Genomic DNA, 18,115 nt, shown 5'->3' on the forward strand with positions numbered 1-18,115 from the left:
CAGACAAAATGAGAAGAAAAAAAATCCTGACAGTCACATTGTAGGATTGTTAATGAATTTATTTGCAAATTATGGTGGAAAATAAGTATTTGGTCACCTACAAACAAGCAAGATTTCTGGCTCTCACAGAACTGTAACTTCTTCTTTAAGAGGCTCCTCTGTCCTCCACTCGTTTGTATTAATGGCACCTGTTTGAAATTGTTATCAGTATAAAAGACACCTGTCCAAAACCTCAGTCACACTCCAAACTCCACTATGGCCAAGACCAAAGAGCTGTCAAAAAAACAAAATTGTAGACCTGCACCAGGCTGGGAAGACTGAATCTGCAATAGGTAAGCAGCTTGGTTTGAAGAAATCAACTGTGGGAGCAATTATTAGGAAATGGAAGACATACAAGACCACTGATAATCTCCCTCGATCTGGGGCTCCACGCAAGATCTCACCCCGTGGGGTCAAAATGATCACAAGAAGGGTGAGCAAAAATCCCAGAACCACACGGGGGGACCTAGTGAATGACCTGCAGAAAGCTGGGACCAAAGTAACAAAGTAACATTTTGACCCCACGGTGTGAGATCTTGCGTGGAGCCCCAGATCGAGGGAGATTATCAGTGGTCTTGTATGTCTTCCATTTCCTAATAATTGCTCCCACAGTTGATTTCTTCAAACCAAGCTGCTTACCTATTGCAGATTCAGTCTTCCCAGCCTGGTGCAGGTCTACAATTTTGTTTCTGGTGTCCTTTGCCAGCTCTTTGGTCTTGGCCATAGTGGAGTTTGGAGTGTGACTGTTTGAGGTTGTGGACAGGTGTCTTTTATACTGATAACTGTCTCCTCTCTCGCTGTATCTGTATATATCTCCTCTCTGTATCTGTATATATCTCCTTCTCTCTCCAGTTTGGACACCAACACAGACTACCAAACGACGCCAAAACCCTCCTCCCCAAACACACAGATTTTATTCAAATGTTCTATTTGCATAATTCCTCATTTGCATAATTGATTTCCTAGGAAGCGCTTCTCTCCATGCGAGTCGGTGTGTGTGTTTGTGAGACCCAAAGGTCTCGTCCCCTCAGTCAGTCAGTCACACACACACACACACACACACACACTCCCATTCTCTCAGTTCCCATTACATTTGGGATATTGAATTCGAGCTAACTAGCATATCTGTTTGCTATGGTACTGCCTCTTAGGTCACCAGATGCACCAGGTTGGCAACTGCTTGTGCCACGCTTAGATTACGGTTGAAACTCTCTCGGTTTGGCAGGGGGTGGGGTTGTGTTATCTACCAGGGGTGGCAGCAGGCTGTGAACAGCCACTCTAGCCCAATGAAAAAACACCACATCCTAGCCTATCTGATGGACACAGGGGTGTGGCTGTGTTGTGCCCAGACGGTTAGCCTGAGTTGAACTATAATGAGGTCTGTGTGTGTTTGGTCAAAATGATTTGAGGAAACAATGCACACACAAACACACACTCGTTTGTATATGTAACTCAACACTGATTATGCTTGGGAGCATTTGTCTTCGAGCATCTGTTGAGAAGAAGTGGTAGAACGTAAGGTTTGAGTTGACTGCTTGTCCCTACGGGAACCAATGGACAAAACAATTGAATTGCTGAATGGCCATCAGACAATTTTACAGATAATTTGTGGAGCTTGATGGTGTGTAAATTCAAATCCCTTAAGTTGGTCTATGTGCGTGTGTCTCCGCTAACCCCTTATTCTTCCAATCCACTAACACTCTGGCCCGCATCCCAAATGGCACACTATTCCCCATATAATGCACTACTTTTGACCAGAGCTCAGTGCACTATATAGGGAATATGGTGCCAGTTGGGGCAAAGCCTCTGAGTGTTCTAAAGAGAGGGGGAGGCTCAAACACAAACAGATGGTGGGGCTGTAACCGCTTCACACCGCCTCTGTGAGCTCACCTCATTTAGCTCAATGGGACTTTTTATGGGCCGTGGCCATATTATATTAGCCTACCCTGCCATTCTACTTCATTTACTTCTATGACCCTGGGTCCAGTGTAAGGCCATCCTGCCATTCTACTTCATTTACTTCTATGACCCTGGGTCCAGCGGTGGAGTGCCGTTCAGTGTTTCCCAATTGCTTCTTCTATAGGATTCCCAGGACTGTGCTTGTATTGTTCCAGTCCGGCACCAGTCTGACCTGACTCCACGAATGAAGAGCTCGGGACATTAGTCGACAAGTTGGATCAGCGCTGTTGGCGCTGGGCCGAGAGAAAATGTTCTGCGCCACTATTGGGTGCAGTTGCGGAGCAGGAGCAGTCCGGGTCGTCTTAAATGTGGGCGACCAATGATCATCTTGTATTTTAAAGGGGTCAAAAATGCCGTAGAAGCATGTGTATGGTGTAAACCGCACGTTACATTTTAGTGCAAGGGTCTCCATGCCGACAATGTTTCTGGAGAGATACTCGAGGTGAAGGTGTTTGTTCCAGCCCAGCCGCAATACACCTGATTACAACTCGTCAAGGTACAGGCTGAAGGTCCGATGCAAACTAGCCCTAGCTAGATGTTCTGATGCACGTTCTTTAAAGAGCTGGTGGGGAGTGGTGTAGTTGTTGTACCCAGACAGATGTTGTAACAAAGCCAGACGACTGTGTCTCCTAACCGACAACCCCTTCCTCTGCCACATCACGAATGTGAACACTTTAACGTCTTACCCTCCCCTGACCTTTCCAGGTCCTCCTCTGTACGAACCTCACCTCCCTCTTTAATCTCAGCTCATCGTCCGTGTGTCTCGCTCAGCGCTCATTCTGTACATCGAGACTTAATAATTAGCCTCACGTGGGCTCTGTACGGTGAAGAATGGTCTTTTTTGTGAGATTACACAATGTTCTTTCTATCTATTAACCCCCCCCCCCCCCCCCCTTATCACTCTGTCCTCCTCTCATCTCTGTACTGTCTATATAATCTTGAGCTATGGCACGGCGCTCGTGTTTTAACCCCGTTTGGTTTCATGGCAGGCGAACGCCACCTAGCCGACTGCAGCTCCCAGCGCTGTCTGCTGTTGCAGCCTGACTCGTTTAATCACTGCACTAACCTTGTGTGTTCTGCTTTTCTCCCCCCTTTCTTTCCGTTTGTCTTTCTTTCTCCGATCTCGCTACCTGCTCTCTCTCTCACTGTATCCGCCGTCTCGCCCTGCTCCTCTCTTCCCGCGCTCTCTCTCTCTCTCTTTCTCAACTCCCCTTCGCCCCCCCCCCCCCCCCCCCCCCCCCCGCTCGCTCGCTCGCTCTCTCTCTCTCTCAACTCCCCTCCGCTCCCCCACCCCCCTCGCTCTCTTTCTCTCATCCCCCTGCCCTCCCTCTCTCTTCCGCTCTCTCTCTCTCTCTCAACTCCCCTCCCCCACCCCCCTCGCTCTCTTTCTCTCATCCCCCTGCCCTCCCTCTCTCTTCCGCTCTCTCTCTCTCTCTCTCTCTCTCTCCCAGACAGCAGAAGTGGATGCTTGGGTAAGCAGGAGCGGCTGCTCGCTGTTAATCTTACTTTCCTCTTTCCCTCCATTCAAATGTCATGTTTTCATTGTGCATTAAAAGCAAGGCTCTGAGCATGCCCCCCCCCCGCCGCCTCCACGTCACCAACAACACTTTGGGAGGTATTCAGCTAGAAAATTGCACATCATCTGCTGCTGCTGGGCTGAGGTGATTCTCTCCCCCCCCCCCTCACTCACAACAGACAGCAGCTGGAGTTGAAGAGAGAGAAAGTGAGTGGCGGAGGTTGTGTGTTGGGGGGGGGGGGGGGTGATTACATTGGATATAATCTAGGCGTGTATGTAGGGGGTGGGATGTGTGCGTGCGTGCTTGCGTGCGCTGTTCTGCACTTGTGAAGAGAAGGTGCCGTAACACGAGAATGCGTCATCGATCTCCAAAAGGTAAATGTCATCGCACCATATTGCACATACAGCAACCAACCATCAGTCAACATTTTATGTCATTACATGAAAATGTGCAGGCTGCACTAAAGCACGACAAGACACACACGACCTGTATCCCCGTGGACGGTTGAATGAGCATCTTCCTCTTGTGTTTCTTGCCCACCACCGGGAGTGCCTCAATCTGAACGCTATGGTCTTGTGTCTACTCTGGAAATCCAGCCCAGTCCAATCCACCCTCCACTTCTATCGTCATTTGAATAAGAACGATTCCCTTCTTCTCAGCATGATTTGGCAGAAGAAGGGCATGTCGTGATATGCTGTTGTGTTGTCGTCTTCCTCCTATTCTGGAATATGGATCCTGGACGTAGTCGTAACTGTATGCATGCCCAGCCTTTTTTGTATTTAGGCAGGCCATGATTTAGAGACTGACAGCTTGTGAAGGACACTTTCTATATTTGTAATGGGATACCCAATGAGCGTATACTGCCTTTCATCACCTTATAATGCATTATAAGACTTGCTGTAAGGATTCGTAACACCTCATGGCTACTTATAAGAGACTAGACAGATGCATTAGAGAGACGGCTCGTAGAAAGTTAGAGTGGCGTCTTCACATAGCTGCCGTTCTGCCTATAGGCTGTGCTTATAATGCTTCGTAAAGGCCTTGACTCATGTTCATTGACCATTTCTTCTCTCTCTCTCTCCGCAGCTCTGCTCCATCTTTCCATCGCCTCGTGGGCTTGCCTGTTTGTCTGACTAAACGATACCGCTTCACTTAAAGCTCTCTTGACGTCGAGTCTAGTTCAGCAATGCAATTCAACAGCTGAACTCGCCAAACGGCAATTGATAGCAGTGTCAGCTGACATAGCTGCTATTTGGAATAACGATATACAAAGGCACGCAGTTGGATAGCGGACTGCTTATTAGCCTACATCCGGCATGGTGCATCAGGAAAAGGATGTTATGTAAATGTAACACTGGCAGCTTTGACTTCCTGTCACTGACCTTATGTCAGCTATAGATTGTCTGGAGTGGGGGGGGGGGTTTAAGTGAAGTGCTACGAGCTTTGACATTTCTTCTCGTTATTTTGCATGCTGCCAAGCCTTTGCCAGGCTGTGGTCTCCGCCTCAGTTTCTGCTCCAGCTTTGCCACAGTGGGCTCTAAAGCTTGAGGGCCTCCACCTCATAACCCGCTGCCTCTATCTGCTGCTGCTGCCGCCGCTGCCTTGCCGTTGCGATGTATCAGGAAGCAGGGTCTACGCAGACAGGCACTCACACACACAGCCACTCCAGTGTGGTCTCGTAAGTTACAGAGGAGATCAGACCCTACTCTCAAAAAGTGTAGAGGTATAGGCTAACACTTTTTATTTTATTTGGATAGTTCCCCGTAGATGGTTTATATTGTGTTCAGCATACCGTCGACAAAGTATTAAAACTAACGATTCACTAACCTTATCCTCGACCTAAACCCATTCCTAGCCCTACCCCCCAACCACCTGTAGAAAAGGAATACAACCTTGTACATCTTCCCGTTGCGATACAGTCCATTAGTGCCATTGATAACAATGATGCTTGAGATGATGTCTTAAACACTTTTCAGTGACCGCTTCAGGTTCGAAATTTAAAATAAAATTAAAAAAATAACAAGGTCTTATTCAAATTCCGTTGAATCTGCCAGGCGCTCATCAGCTGTTTTAGAGGAGCCACCTTCTACCGAAGTCCGTTCCACCGTGTTCAAACCTCCCGCCTCTCTGTCCTTTTCAGGCCAAGCAGCTGGAAAGGAAAGAGGCTGAACTGCAACACCTGGCGGCCTTCTACAAGGAACAGCTACACATCTTGGAGAAGAAGGTAAGGACGACACTGCAAAGTATATAGGAGCGGAGGGAAGTTCTACAGATGTGTGCTCATGAAAACAAATGCAATCAAACTCTCTTTAAAATCGCGACACATTTACAGTAGAAGCAACACAACAAAAGAGAAAAAAAAAGAAAAAGTAAAGCACAAAGGATGTCTAATATGAGGTCCATCTAACATATTGCAAACGTATTGATTTTGGCACTTAATGAACCAGGCGAATCGTATAGGACCGGGATGAGCAACTCCTGTCCTTTGGGGCCTGAGCATCTGCCGGTTTTATTTCATGCCTGGCATTTCTTTGGCACACTGATGTCCAATAATTGCTTACGGAGTGCACAGCAGTTAGTTTGAAATGAATTGAATGTTTTTCTATGTGTTCAGAAATACGGCTTGTATTGGTAGAGTAGCACTCGAAAACGTTCTCAACAAGCGTGGTCTCTGAAAGAGGACTTAGTGGCTAATCAAATTGACCTGACTTTGGTTTCTCTGCATGGACCTTGTAAAACAGTTGTCATAAAACACAACACAAAAGTGCTTTTGAGCTTTTAAGAAATAAGGACCTCCGTTCCAGCTCTTCCGTTTTTTTTCTTCTTCCCTCGGCACTAATGTACCTGTGATATTTTCCCCCAACGTAAAAGCGACTTTTGAAGTGTCTTGTTAAATGTTGCCTCCACTTACATGGCTTAGAGTGAAACGAGGTGGTAGTTTAATATCAAAACCGCACTGGTGAAACTGTACAAAACCCCTACACGAAACAGATCTTCACTCTTCAGCACCAATAACTGACCTAACCTGATAAAACATTTGCCCGAGGCTAAACTACTTGCTAAACAAACACACACACCCTTAAAAAAATAAATCTATATATGAAAGAACACATGGATTTTGGACACTGCTATGATTTATGTATTGCTTTCATTATCATTAGTTTTTGTTTCCAATAAGAATTTGGTTCTCGACTTCAGAAGTTTTGCTTGGTATTATTGGCACAAAAGTAACTCACTCACTAGAGGATTGCACCATATAATAACAATATTAGTCCATGAAATGTGTTTTTTAAAGCAGCTATCCTTAATTGAAACATTAACAAAGTGACTCCCCTGCCACAGTTTCAGTAAAAAGCTGAGGGATGGGGTTGACCATCCATGATATCAAAATGATAGTTTTAACCATGTTTTTAGGCTATACAGTGTTTGTTTACGTTTGCTTTGTTTACAAACATTGGAGTAAATGTTAAATTCAATCTTTTTTTGTGGAAGTGCAAGTTCACATGTCAAAAACCAATCAGGGAAATATCGAATTTGCAGTTTTATATGTGAAACATTTTCATCTGAAAATATCACTTTCACATGGAATATTTTATGTTTATCTTTTTATAATTGTGTATATATACAGTACCAGTCAAAGGTTTGGACACACCTACTCATTCCAGGGTTTTTCTTTATTTAGACTATTTTCTACATTGCAGAATAATAGTGAAGACATCAAAACTATGAAATAAAACATATGGAATCATGTAGTACCAAAAAAAGTATTAGACAAATCAAAATATATTTGAGATTCTTAAAAGTAGCCACCCGTTGCCTTGATGGCAGCTTTTCTCAGTCTTGGCACTGTAGAAAATAGTAAAAATAAAGAAAAACCCTCGAATGAGGGTCTAGAGACCGAGCCAAGATTCTCCTCATAAACAATCCCACCTGCTGTAAAGATGCATTGTTTTGAGACACCTTGGATATCTTTCTATCGCCAAATGTCACGTCACTATGACTTTGGCTACTCTGACTGTCTGATAAGGAGAAGTCCAACTCGGCTGGCTACGGCTATGTGTCTGACGACCAGTCACAAGAGTCGAGAGAGGTGGGCCAATGTGACTTTGAAAAGGAGTCAAATTCGACTGCTATCAGTCTGACTACGAGTGTGACTGTGTGTGACTGTCACTTTGAGCCCAAAGACCAGTCCGAAGAGTCCAGAAAGGTGAGCCTCATCGTAGAACCCACACCCTCCCAGCCATCCTCTGCGGATCCCTCTGGCCAAGAGGCCATCGCTTTATTATCTCTGACAACACTTGGATTAAGATGGAAGATGAAATGCATGTCTAAGGGTGCGCACACACACACACACCTTCATATCCTTGTAACCGCTTGGCGTACAAACACATTCATACACGCACACGTACACACACTGCAATATTAACCGTCTTCCTAGCCATTGTCATGCCCCCCCCCAAAGGGAGAGTGAGAAGTATAGAGCGATTTGGATATTGTTCATTAAAAAGTGTATTTTGCGCCGGTGTTCACACTTCTTCCCCCAGCAACTCCCACTGCTTCATTTTCTCCCCCTCTTTCATTTATTTCCTTTGTTGTCATTCTTTCTTCCCTCCCTCCATCATATGCCCCTCTTTCTTTATCTTCCTACTTGCATTCTATTATATTGTACCTGCCTTGGTGGAAATTGCTTACCAGTAAGATGAGAAGAATATAGTTCCTGGTTCTGAATGCTTGCTGCTTTCATAAGCGAGTCACTTGACTCCGACGCAAGGCACCGTTTTCTCACAGTCAGTAGCATTTCTAGCGCGAGTCTCTCAATCAACTCAGTCAAAGACACTGCGTGGCGCATAGCTTCTTCCAGCAAGGCTTCTAGCACATCTCAAAGAGCTGTAGCTAACCAAACCTTTTGTCCACGTGGGAATGACAGGCAATGCGTTAACCTTAGAGGAACCCAACAGCCATTCTCTCCCTCATAGGCTTTCTATTGATTTCCACATGCATTCAAACAACGACAATCAGACAGCACTTGCCACACACACACACACACACACACACACACACACACACACACACTCACACTCACACATAAACCTGCACAGGCTTGATGTCTTGATCAAGCCAGTCTCTCTCCAGTGACAAGGCCGAGCCACACACACAGATTAGTGGAGAAATCCTACAGCTAATTGCTGTCTGATCTTCCTGAATCAATATTTGACTCTGGCTTAACTCGGGTGCTTCTGATCGTTTGATAAGAGGTGTGTGTGTGTGTGTGTTGAATCCCCGTTAGAGGGACTCACTCACTCTCTTTTTCTCCTCTCTCTGCACCTATGCTTACTAATCGGTCCTCAGTTTCCATGTATCTTTGAGAAGTCGTCGCTGTGTGAAAACATATCTGTAAACAAGTCATCTTTTAAAATGCAACTTTTTTTAATCCCCCTTCCTTTCCATTTGTCGAATTCCACCACTGAAAATAATCCCTCTGCCTTTCAAACTTAAAGCGTGAAACTCCCCCCTCCCCCCAAATCCTGACATCAGCCCCTCGCTGTGCACGCATGCGCAAACACACACACACACACACACACGAATGCATACAAACATGCCCATCAACATGCTTACAGTCACACAGGTACACACTGTACACATACTGTGCGATAATCCCTAAACAAGGCCCCCCCTTTTTCTCCATCCCTCTCTTTCTCCGTTGCTCATTCCCACCATTAAGGGTAATCCTTCTCCTCTCCTTCCTTCCTTTTGTTGAAAATGGCTGCCAAGCGCTTGGATCGTGCTTCAGACAAGTGTTGTATCTTCGCCATCATCCATACTCTACCAACTGAGCCACGTTACTGTTGTGTATAACCAGCCACACACACACACACTCCCATTCTCTCAGTTCCCATTACACCTCTCCTCGTCTCTCCTTCCATCTCTTCTTCCTCCATCCCTCCATCAGTAGGGACTGTGGTGTGAACATCTGACCAGAGAGAGGTGTCTGTTTCTGGAACACCTCATCATACTTTCCTTCAATGTCTCCATCACTTTATCCTTTAACTCTCCATTCATCCAGCCCTGTGGATTGAAGCTGGTGGAGTTGTGTGTGTGTACGTGTGTCTGGAGGCTGGTCTAAGAGCCAGATGTGGGATTAGAAGTTGGCTGTCTGTAAACCCTTTCACCTTCCCATCTGTGCCAACACACACACACACACACACACTGGTCGCCCTTCTCTCTCCACCTCATATAGCCTCTGTCTTCTGCACCTCTTGGGACAAAGCACCAGCCCCAGTGGGTCTCCTTTCATGTCGTTAAGTTCACAAGCCTGGCTACTTTCCCTTTAATGTCATCCACTGAGCATTCCCATTGAGCTCTTGGAACTAACTAGCTCTAAGTTGCTAGTGTCTGTATTGAGGCTAACGCTCCCTCGTTCATGCCCGTTGAATCCCCCCCCCCCCCCCCCCCCGGAGAAGTGACATTTCAGCCCAGTCCAGATGCACCGTCAATGGGCAGATTTAGAGACTACAGTGGCCAAATCCTCCATGGTTAATCCTATACCGTGCAGCTCCTCAACCTGATCACTGGCAGTACTACTTGGGATTCTACCCAAATGGAAACCTCTTCCATAGTGCACTACAGACAAACCCAATGTGCCCTGGTCAAAAGTAGTGCATTACGTAGGGGATAGGGTGCCATTTGGGACAGTGCCATTGCGTCATTCATCCACCTTGGGAGACGTGATATTCGTCACACTTAACCACGGCAGCAAAGCAGGAGGACACTGGAGTGAAGTCAAATGGATTATAGACTGCGGATTTAGGGATGAACTCCTGCTGGGCAGATGATGGTGTGCTCTATTTCAGCTGACAACCACCTACCATTGTCTTTGTCTCTACAATGGTATTGAAGAACTTTCTTAACTTGGGCAAATGTATTTAGAGAGAATCTCGTCTTGGCGATCTTGAGGTTCAACTCTGTCATATGTGAAGGAGAGCGAGAGAGAGACATTTTTAGATCTTAGCGACTGGTATTAGGAGGGATTACTTTCTAGACGACACGTTATCCTGACTATAAGGAATAGGGATCAGAGTAACCCTTCCATTGGTAGTGGATAAGAAGAGGATAAGATGAGTCGCCCCCCCCATAAAAGCCCCATATAAATCCAATCCATTATTAGAGTGTGTGGAATAATGTGAAAATGACTGTGGGAATAGGTGGGTGGGACTGTAGAGGAGGTTCATGTTTGATCCCATCTCTTTTCCCGCTTACTGACTTCAATTATCCTCTTCCCAATCTCTCTACCCATTGGGAATATCGGGGATAATTAAGGAAAATGACTAGGGAGTCGGGACCATGGTTATTGGGTTTAAATAGTGATTACTGCATGGAACAATGAAGTGGAAGTCTATGGGGTGCATGTGGTGAGCGTGTGTCTTGTGTGTGAGAGAGAGAGAAAAAGAAGAATGGATAAGGTTTGAGTGGTGCACTTATTTTATTGTACTGGCATACGCAGTACGTTACACAACTACGCTAAACGTTCACCTCGATGGTGAACGGGTTTGGACTCGGGAAGAGTTATGACGAAGCCCAGTTCGACTGTCAATCGAAGCAAGTTCTTTACTTCGCGCCGCGTTTCTTTTTTTTACAGGACCGCGGTAAACCTGACATGATGGTCACCGATTAGAGCAGAATAGAGTAGATAAACCTAGTACATGCCCTCTTAAGTACAAGTCTCTCTTCATGATGTAATTGCTGTTTAAATGCCACCTCTGCACACATGAAGTCAAACTTTACGGCGATCCACCAGAACGTCAATTATCAGATTTGTTAGTGACACTGTTCGGTCGAAAGTCCCCCCCCCCCCCCATTTTAATGAGTTTGACATTTTAAGATGTGTTTAGCTTAGCGGGCTTATCAGAGCTCGCAAATCAATAGAACAGTCGTAACCCCAAGACAGGTACTTGTACAGATGTTACCGGATAATTGGTGTAACTCAACTACTCTGTCATCTCTCATTTTTGTGTGTTTTGTCCCAGAATCTCGACTACTACCAGCAGACGTCTGAGCAGTACAACGAGGCAGCCGACAAGGCCGAGGCCCATATCAAGTAAGTAGCTTATTTTGAGAACTGACTGAAATGGGTGTCAGCAAACCATTCATTAGCTAACCACCCGACACTTTTACTGTGTAGTCGGGTTTGTTATTACTGTTAATCAGTCACACCGCAAGGAGAATGGGTTCAACAAATGAATATGCCGTGCTATTGCAGCCATGGAGCGATACTAGTGACGTTTAGAGAATGTGGGCTAATTCCTGCTGTTCATCATGTATTACCATAGCAACATATACACATGTCATTCTTATTTCACCTCAGGTATGTGAAATCTTGCCACCCTTTAAAAAATGTTTTATTTTAAAGGCTACTTCTGATCTACTTTGTTCAAGACCATTGGTGGACAATTTATTGGTAGACGGTCACTAATATGAAATATTTACTTATAAAAGGGAGAGTGATGGGGATTTGAAGGAACAGTCGTGCTTTGGACAGTGCTTTTCAGAAACCGCCACCTGTTAAAAAAAATGTAAAAAAACAGGACATTTTTATTCTGCCAGTGATTGCCACCACGCTGGCACTGTCGGTATCTAGATACTACCAGTCTATGCAGCACCAGTCATTATTTTCCTTGAAAAGAGAAGGAATCGGAATAACCAGAATGCTTTTCTTTTCACTTCTGGCTAGGAGTGCTGATTCTCACAAATCTTCCCGAAAGCTGCATAATTCCTTCGGCTTGCTTCTCTCCTCTGTGATTTTCTTCAGGCTTTTTTAAGTCTTAATCTTTCCATTTCCAAAACCTATGTCTCAGCCCCTCACCCATCTTGCCACCCACATTCACCTACTCCTCCCAAACTTAGTCTTCCCCCAAATGACATCTCTCCTCAGTGACACATTTCTATGTGAGGTAATAGCCATCTTTTTCTCCATTTATATTTTCTTGCTGTGTTAAATATACATTTTTTATATTTATATTAATTTCCAATATATTTATCTTCGATGAGCCATTTCAGTTCCTGGAATAGAATCCTCCCTCGTTTGAGCCTACTCATTTCACTTGGCATGTCCCTGCCGTGGTTTGTCAAATTGCTCTTAGTTGATTTAGTCTTTTTGTTTCGTTTTTTTGTTTGCTGTTTGTATTTCAAATGACATGTCAGTACATTTTTGATGAGTTTTCAAACATTTCTTTGGTTGATTAAGTTAAAGTAAAATTGCGGTCATAAGTCATTTGATAGTGTGCTGGTGTGATCCCAATATCAGCTCGTGACATGGTTTTCAAAATGGCACAGCGTGATAGAAACTAAGACTTTTGGGAACATGGTTTAACATCAGCCATAGTTGACAGCATAGCGCAGGAGCCTCACCAGAGCCACATTGACAGCATAGCGCAGGAGCCTCACCAGAGCCACATTGACAGCATAGCGCAGGAGCCTCACCAGAGCCACATTGACAGCAACAACTCAACAATCAGCTGTTTGATACTTGACGTGCGGGCTGCCCGGGCTGTGGGCCTATATGCGCTTGTGATGTGCTAAAACACAATCCACTGCAATTTTATTTTTTAAGAAGCTATTGATCCTCTGTGGCTCGATAATGCTCTCTGATGTAGTCGTTTTTAATGATTTCATTTATTTCTGTACAGACGGGAGTAATTATTTAATTTTGCAAATGTGTTTCAATTTATCTACATCACTTCCAGTACCCCGTCCCGAGACTATTTTCTTCCATGCACTGTGCTCTCCCCAAGGCCAAATAATCAACCATACTTATTATTAATTCAATGGGTTGTGGTCAGTAACCCCATATGAGGTTAGATAATCTATCAGCAAGTAGCCTACAATTGCAAGAGAATAATGGTTTTAGCTACATTGTTGTAGAAACTATGTAGCCCGTATGACCTTTTTAACCATTGTAGCACACTTTCTATGTCAAATGACTTGAATAGCCAATGGGAGAGGTGTAAAACGTGTGTATTTGCATCAGTAGGCTAAGTGACTGAAATGCATCAGAAGTTTTGGGAAGTTCAGGAAAACATAATGTATAGGCTATATAGGCATAATTGTGTGTGTAGATAAGATTTGCATTGCTTTAAATTGCTAAACTGATGACCATGAGCACCCACCTCAACTTCACTAACATTTCCCAGCCTGATTGTAACCAAATGTCTGAACGGAGTTCAGTGAAAACTAAAATGGGACATTGATTGATTTTATTAAGATGAGTTCCCATGCTTGTATCAAAGCAGCGAAATGGCGCTGTCCCACACGTGACCACACGGCAATTGTTTTACATGTATTCTAACAGTTGGTAGACTTTTCACCTAACCACGGCTCTATGAACTAAGCGGCGCATTCAGTTGACAATCCAAAAATAAAAAATGTCCACCATCGCACAAGATTCAGGGCTGACCCAAAGTAAAAAAAAACAGAAAGTCCGGTCCAGGTGATGTCCCTTGCAAAGATACTGACACCCATTCGCTCCTCGTCTCCAGATGCCCACGTGGAACGAGTCTTAACCTATAGTACATCATATTCACTTCCTTGGGGTGAGAAGTTGTGTAAGAGGATTCGTTAAACTCGCTAAAAGTCGTCCCATGACCTAGTAGCTGTAATAGGATCCTGAGCCAGTCTAAATGGTTTTAGCACTGTTGACCCTTCCTCACACAATACCTCCATCCACTAATGTTTCAGCTTTATGAGGAAGAGGATGATCAGGAGTAGCAGAAATTGACACCAGATAATGTCACTACCAAGTCCACACCTAATAAAGAGGAATACAGGGAGAGAGAGGGATGGAGAAGCAATTTTTTTTAAAGACCAGAGAAGAAAAAGGAAGAGCAATTCAAACGACGAGAGACGCGCGGCGAGGGAGTGCGTCAGAGAGATCTGGAACGCAATGCGCTCACGCACAACTGTTTTAGATCTCAACTTAGCCACAACCCCTAGGCTCCGAAGCTGTAGTCTAGGCCACTGCGAATTCGGCTCCACTTTCACTCTTCAGAAAATTCACTGTGCTGTTTTTGAAGACCTTAAATCCATGACAGCACACATTAATAACTTTGCTCTCTCCTCTCATGCGCAGAGAATAATAAATGCTACACCATTATCATCCCTTCCCTTCTTATTACTTTCTTCTTTCTTTATATTACTTTGTTCCCCACATAGTCTCTGCAACGGCTCGCAAGTCATGCTTTCTTCATAAAGCCCCGATTCTGAGAAAAAGAGGCTGAAAATAATGGGAAGCTTTAATGATTAGAGCGTAATTCTCTCTCCGCGATATGCTTACAGATGCAAACCATGACGGGCAGGAGCAATTGGAATGTGTTTTTCCCTCAAAAACGTGGCTAACAAAGTAGCACGGCTAATGTTTTTCTAATAAGACCTCACCTTTAATTTCACTCAAACAAGGCAGTTGTAGCAGATTAGAAAAGGCAATTTTCTGCTTCAGATTCCTTTATTAACACGACCGTCCTGTTATAAAGCTGTCCTTTGCAGCCAATGCAGTGAATTCTAAAGAAAGACCAAGAGTTTCTTATCTCTGTGGTGCTAGCCTGGAGCTACATTTTGACCTTATCCTGATGGGTGACTGGAACAAAATGGCCACCACCTGTAGCTGTGCAACACCGGAAATATAGCGTGATTGGTTTGATTTGGGTCTGTGTAGACAACATGTTTCTAGAACTTGATTGGAGTTCACCTGTGGTAAATTAAATTGATTGGACATGATTTGGAAAGGCTCACAATTGTCTATATAAGGTTCCACAGTGCCATGAGGTCAAAGGAATTGTCCGTAGAGCTCAGAGAAAATATTGTGTCGAGGCACAAATCTGGGGAGGGGTACTGAAACATTCTGCAGCATTGAAGGTCCCCAATACCACTGTGGCCTCCATTCTTAAATTTAAGAAGTTTGGAACCACCAAGACTCTTCCTAGAGCTGGCTGGCAAAGCTGCGCAATCGTGAGAGAAGAACCCAATGATCACTTTGACAGAGCTCTAGAGTTCCTCTGTGGAGATGGGAGAACCTTCCAGAAGGACAACCATCTTTGCAGCACTCCACCAATCAGGCCTTTTATGGTAAAGACGGAACCGACTCCTCAGTAAGAGACACATACATGACAGCTTGCTTGGAGTTTGCCAAAAGGCACCTAAAGACTCTGACCATGAGTAACAAGATTTTTTGGTCTGATGAAACCAAGATTGAACTCTTTGGCCTGAATGCCAAGTGTCACGTTTGGAGGAAACCTGGCAGCATCCCTACAGTGAAGAATGGTGGTGGCAGCATCCTCCTGTGGGGATGTTTTTCAGCGGCAGGAACTGGGAGACTAGTCAGGATTGAGGCAAAGATGAACGGAGTAAAGTACAGAGAGATTCTTGATGAAAACCTGCTCCAGAGCACTCAGGACCTCAGACTGGGACAAAGGTTTACGTTCCAACTGGACAACGACCCTAATCACACAGCCAAGACAACGCAGGAGTGGCTTCGGGACTGAAGTCTCTGAATGTCCTTGAGTGGTCCAGTCAGAGCCCGGACTTGAACCCGATCGAACATCAATCGAGAGACCTGAAAATAGCTGCGCAGCAACGCTCCCCATCCAACCTGACAGAGCTTGAGAGGATCTGCAGAGAGGAATGAGAAACTCCCCAAATACAGGTGTGCCAAGCTTGTAGCATCATACCCAAGAAGACACGAGGCTGTAATCGCTGCCAAAGTTGCTTCAACACAGTACTGAGTAAAGGGTCTGAATTATTATGTAAATGTGATATTTCAGTGTTTTTTACTTTATAAACATTCGCAAAATGTCAAATTGTTTTTGCTTCGTCATTGTGGGGTATTCTGTGTAGATTGAGGATAAATAATATATTTTTAATCAATTTTAGAATAAGGCTGTAATGAAACAAAATATGGAAAATGTCCAGGGTCTGAATACTTTCCGAATGCACTCTATGTAATGTGACTATATAGTTTTTGTTAGATGGCCAAATACAATCAAATAGCACTTTCAATTTGGCCATAAACAGTAATATATTGCCTGTTTGCACTGAGTGAAAGCAATTCAACCCTGCACAAATCCAACACATTGCGTGTGCCTCAGTTGAAGCTGCTCGCCATAAACAACTCTCAAGTGATATATGAGCATAAACTGTATGATTCATATGGCCATGAACCAACATGTGTGTAGCCAGCAATAATGCCAGGGGCTATTTCAGAGGCAAACCAGCTCTCTAATCTAAACTCCATTAGCTGGTGCAGTCTATCAATAATGATGTCTGAATCATGACCTCGATAACACCTTGTCATGGGACTACTCCCAGCTCGTTACACCGAATGACTGTTGGTGCATGTCAAAAGGCGTCATGGCTAATATTCACACCAGGTGTCTTCGCTATGGACTTGTCACATGGTGTCCTGGGGTGCGAAAAAAAAGAAGAGTCCACTGAATGGTTGCCAGGGTTACCGTTTGTTCACGGGTAGGCTCTGAGGGTTATTTATCATCGTTCCATACATCATCACTGTCTCTCTTTGTCTCTTTCCCCCCCCCGCTCCCTCTCTTTCTCCCTTTCTGGATGTTTTCACTTCTCTGTTCAAGAATATTCTCAGTGATTTTATTCAATCCTGTTTTGCTATCCTCCACCACACACACACCGTCTATCTGTTAGTGTGGTCAGGGACTTCCAAGCTCATTCACATGTGAAAGATGCATAGTTCTGTAATTGCAGTGTTAGGGTGGCGGGAGGGCAGCGTTTGTGGGGATGTGTGTGCATCTGTGAGTGTGTGCATGTCAACCGGTCAGAGTTCCCCAGAATGTGCAGTCATGTCAAAGGAAGTCATGCGTCTCCTCGTCAAATAGAACACTGGTTGGTTGGCTCACTCATTAAATTAGACACGCTATGAACAAGCCTGCAGCACATATGGAATAATGAAAATGTTCATATAGATCTGTTTCGGGTGGCATTCGCCTGGTATTTACCAAGATACTGACGTTTACGTTCTGATATTAAATTATTTACCTCAATTATGTCAATTTTAAGTCAACACCGGGTAAATATGACTGTGAAATACAGCAAACGTGTACTATCTTCATTTGATGACTGTTGTCACAGAGAATTGTCCTGCACAACAGGGAATGACAATTTTTGTGTATTCAAGGTTTAAAAAGGCTTTGAATGTGTGTAATTTCCACTTTCAAATGTGGAGCGAGAGAGAGAGACACTTTCCCAAACACAAAGTGGCTAAGCTCTGGTGCCCAAACAATAGACATGTCCAGGAGCTGTTGTCAGAGGACAGACAAGGGTCCCCCAGCCACATCATAATTCACACAGGCACAAATGACCTGAGGGCCCAGCAGGAAACGGTGGCCACAGCACTCAAGGGAGTGATTTTAAAAAGCTTATCCCACTTTCCCCAGCCTGCTACCATGAAAAGACTTCCACCCTGCCACCATACAGTGGGTGAATGCAAGCATTTCACGAGACTGGGCCTCAAAACCTAATGTCTACCTGGCCCACCACTCCACCCTGGACTTGAACAGCCTTTATGACCAGTAATGTCTACCTGGCCC

The 18,115-nt window shown here is 44.6% G+C and overlaps 1 protein-coding gene across 1 annotated transcript in view; it reads left to right on the forward strand.

The window, feature by feature from the left end:
* LOC139370757 (MICOS complex subunit mic25a-like) overlaps window positions 1–18,115 on the forward strand; it is a 61,564-nt gene that overhangs the window by 17,491 nt on the left and 25,958 nt on the right. Inside the window, exons 5-6 of the mRNA XM_071110448.1 lie at window positions 5,656–5,739; window positions 11,540–11,610. Of these exons, the coding sequence (XP_070966549.1) occupies window positions 5,656–5,739; window positions 11,540–11,610 (155 nt within the window). The remainder of the gene's footprint in view (window positions 1–5,655; window positions 5,740–11,539; window positions 11,611–18,115) is intronic.

This window comes from Oncorhynchus clarkii, chromosome 17 (genome assembly GCF_045791955.1).
Source record: "Oncorhynchus clarkii lewisi isolate Uvic-CL-2024 chromosome 17, UVic_Ocla_1.0, whole genome shotgun sequence".
Taxonomy (NCBI): domain Eukaryota; kingdom Metazoa; phylum Chordata; class Actinopteri; order Salmoniformes; family Salmonidae; genus Oncorhynchus; species Oncorhynchus clarkii.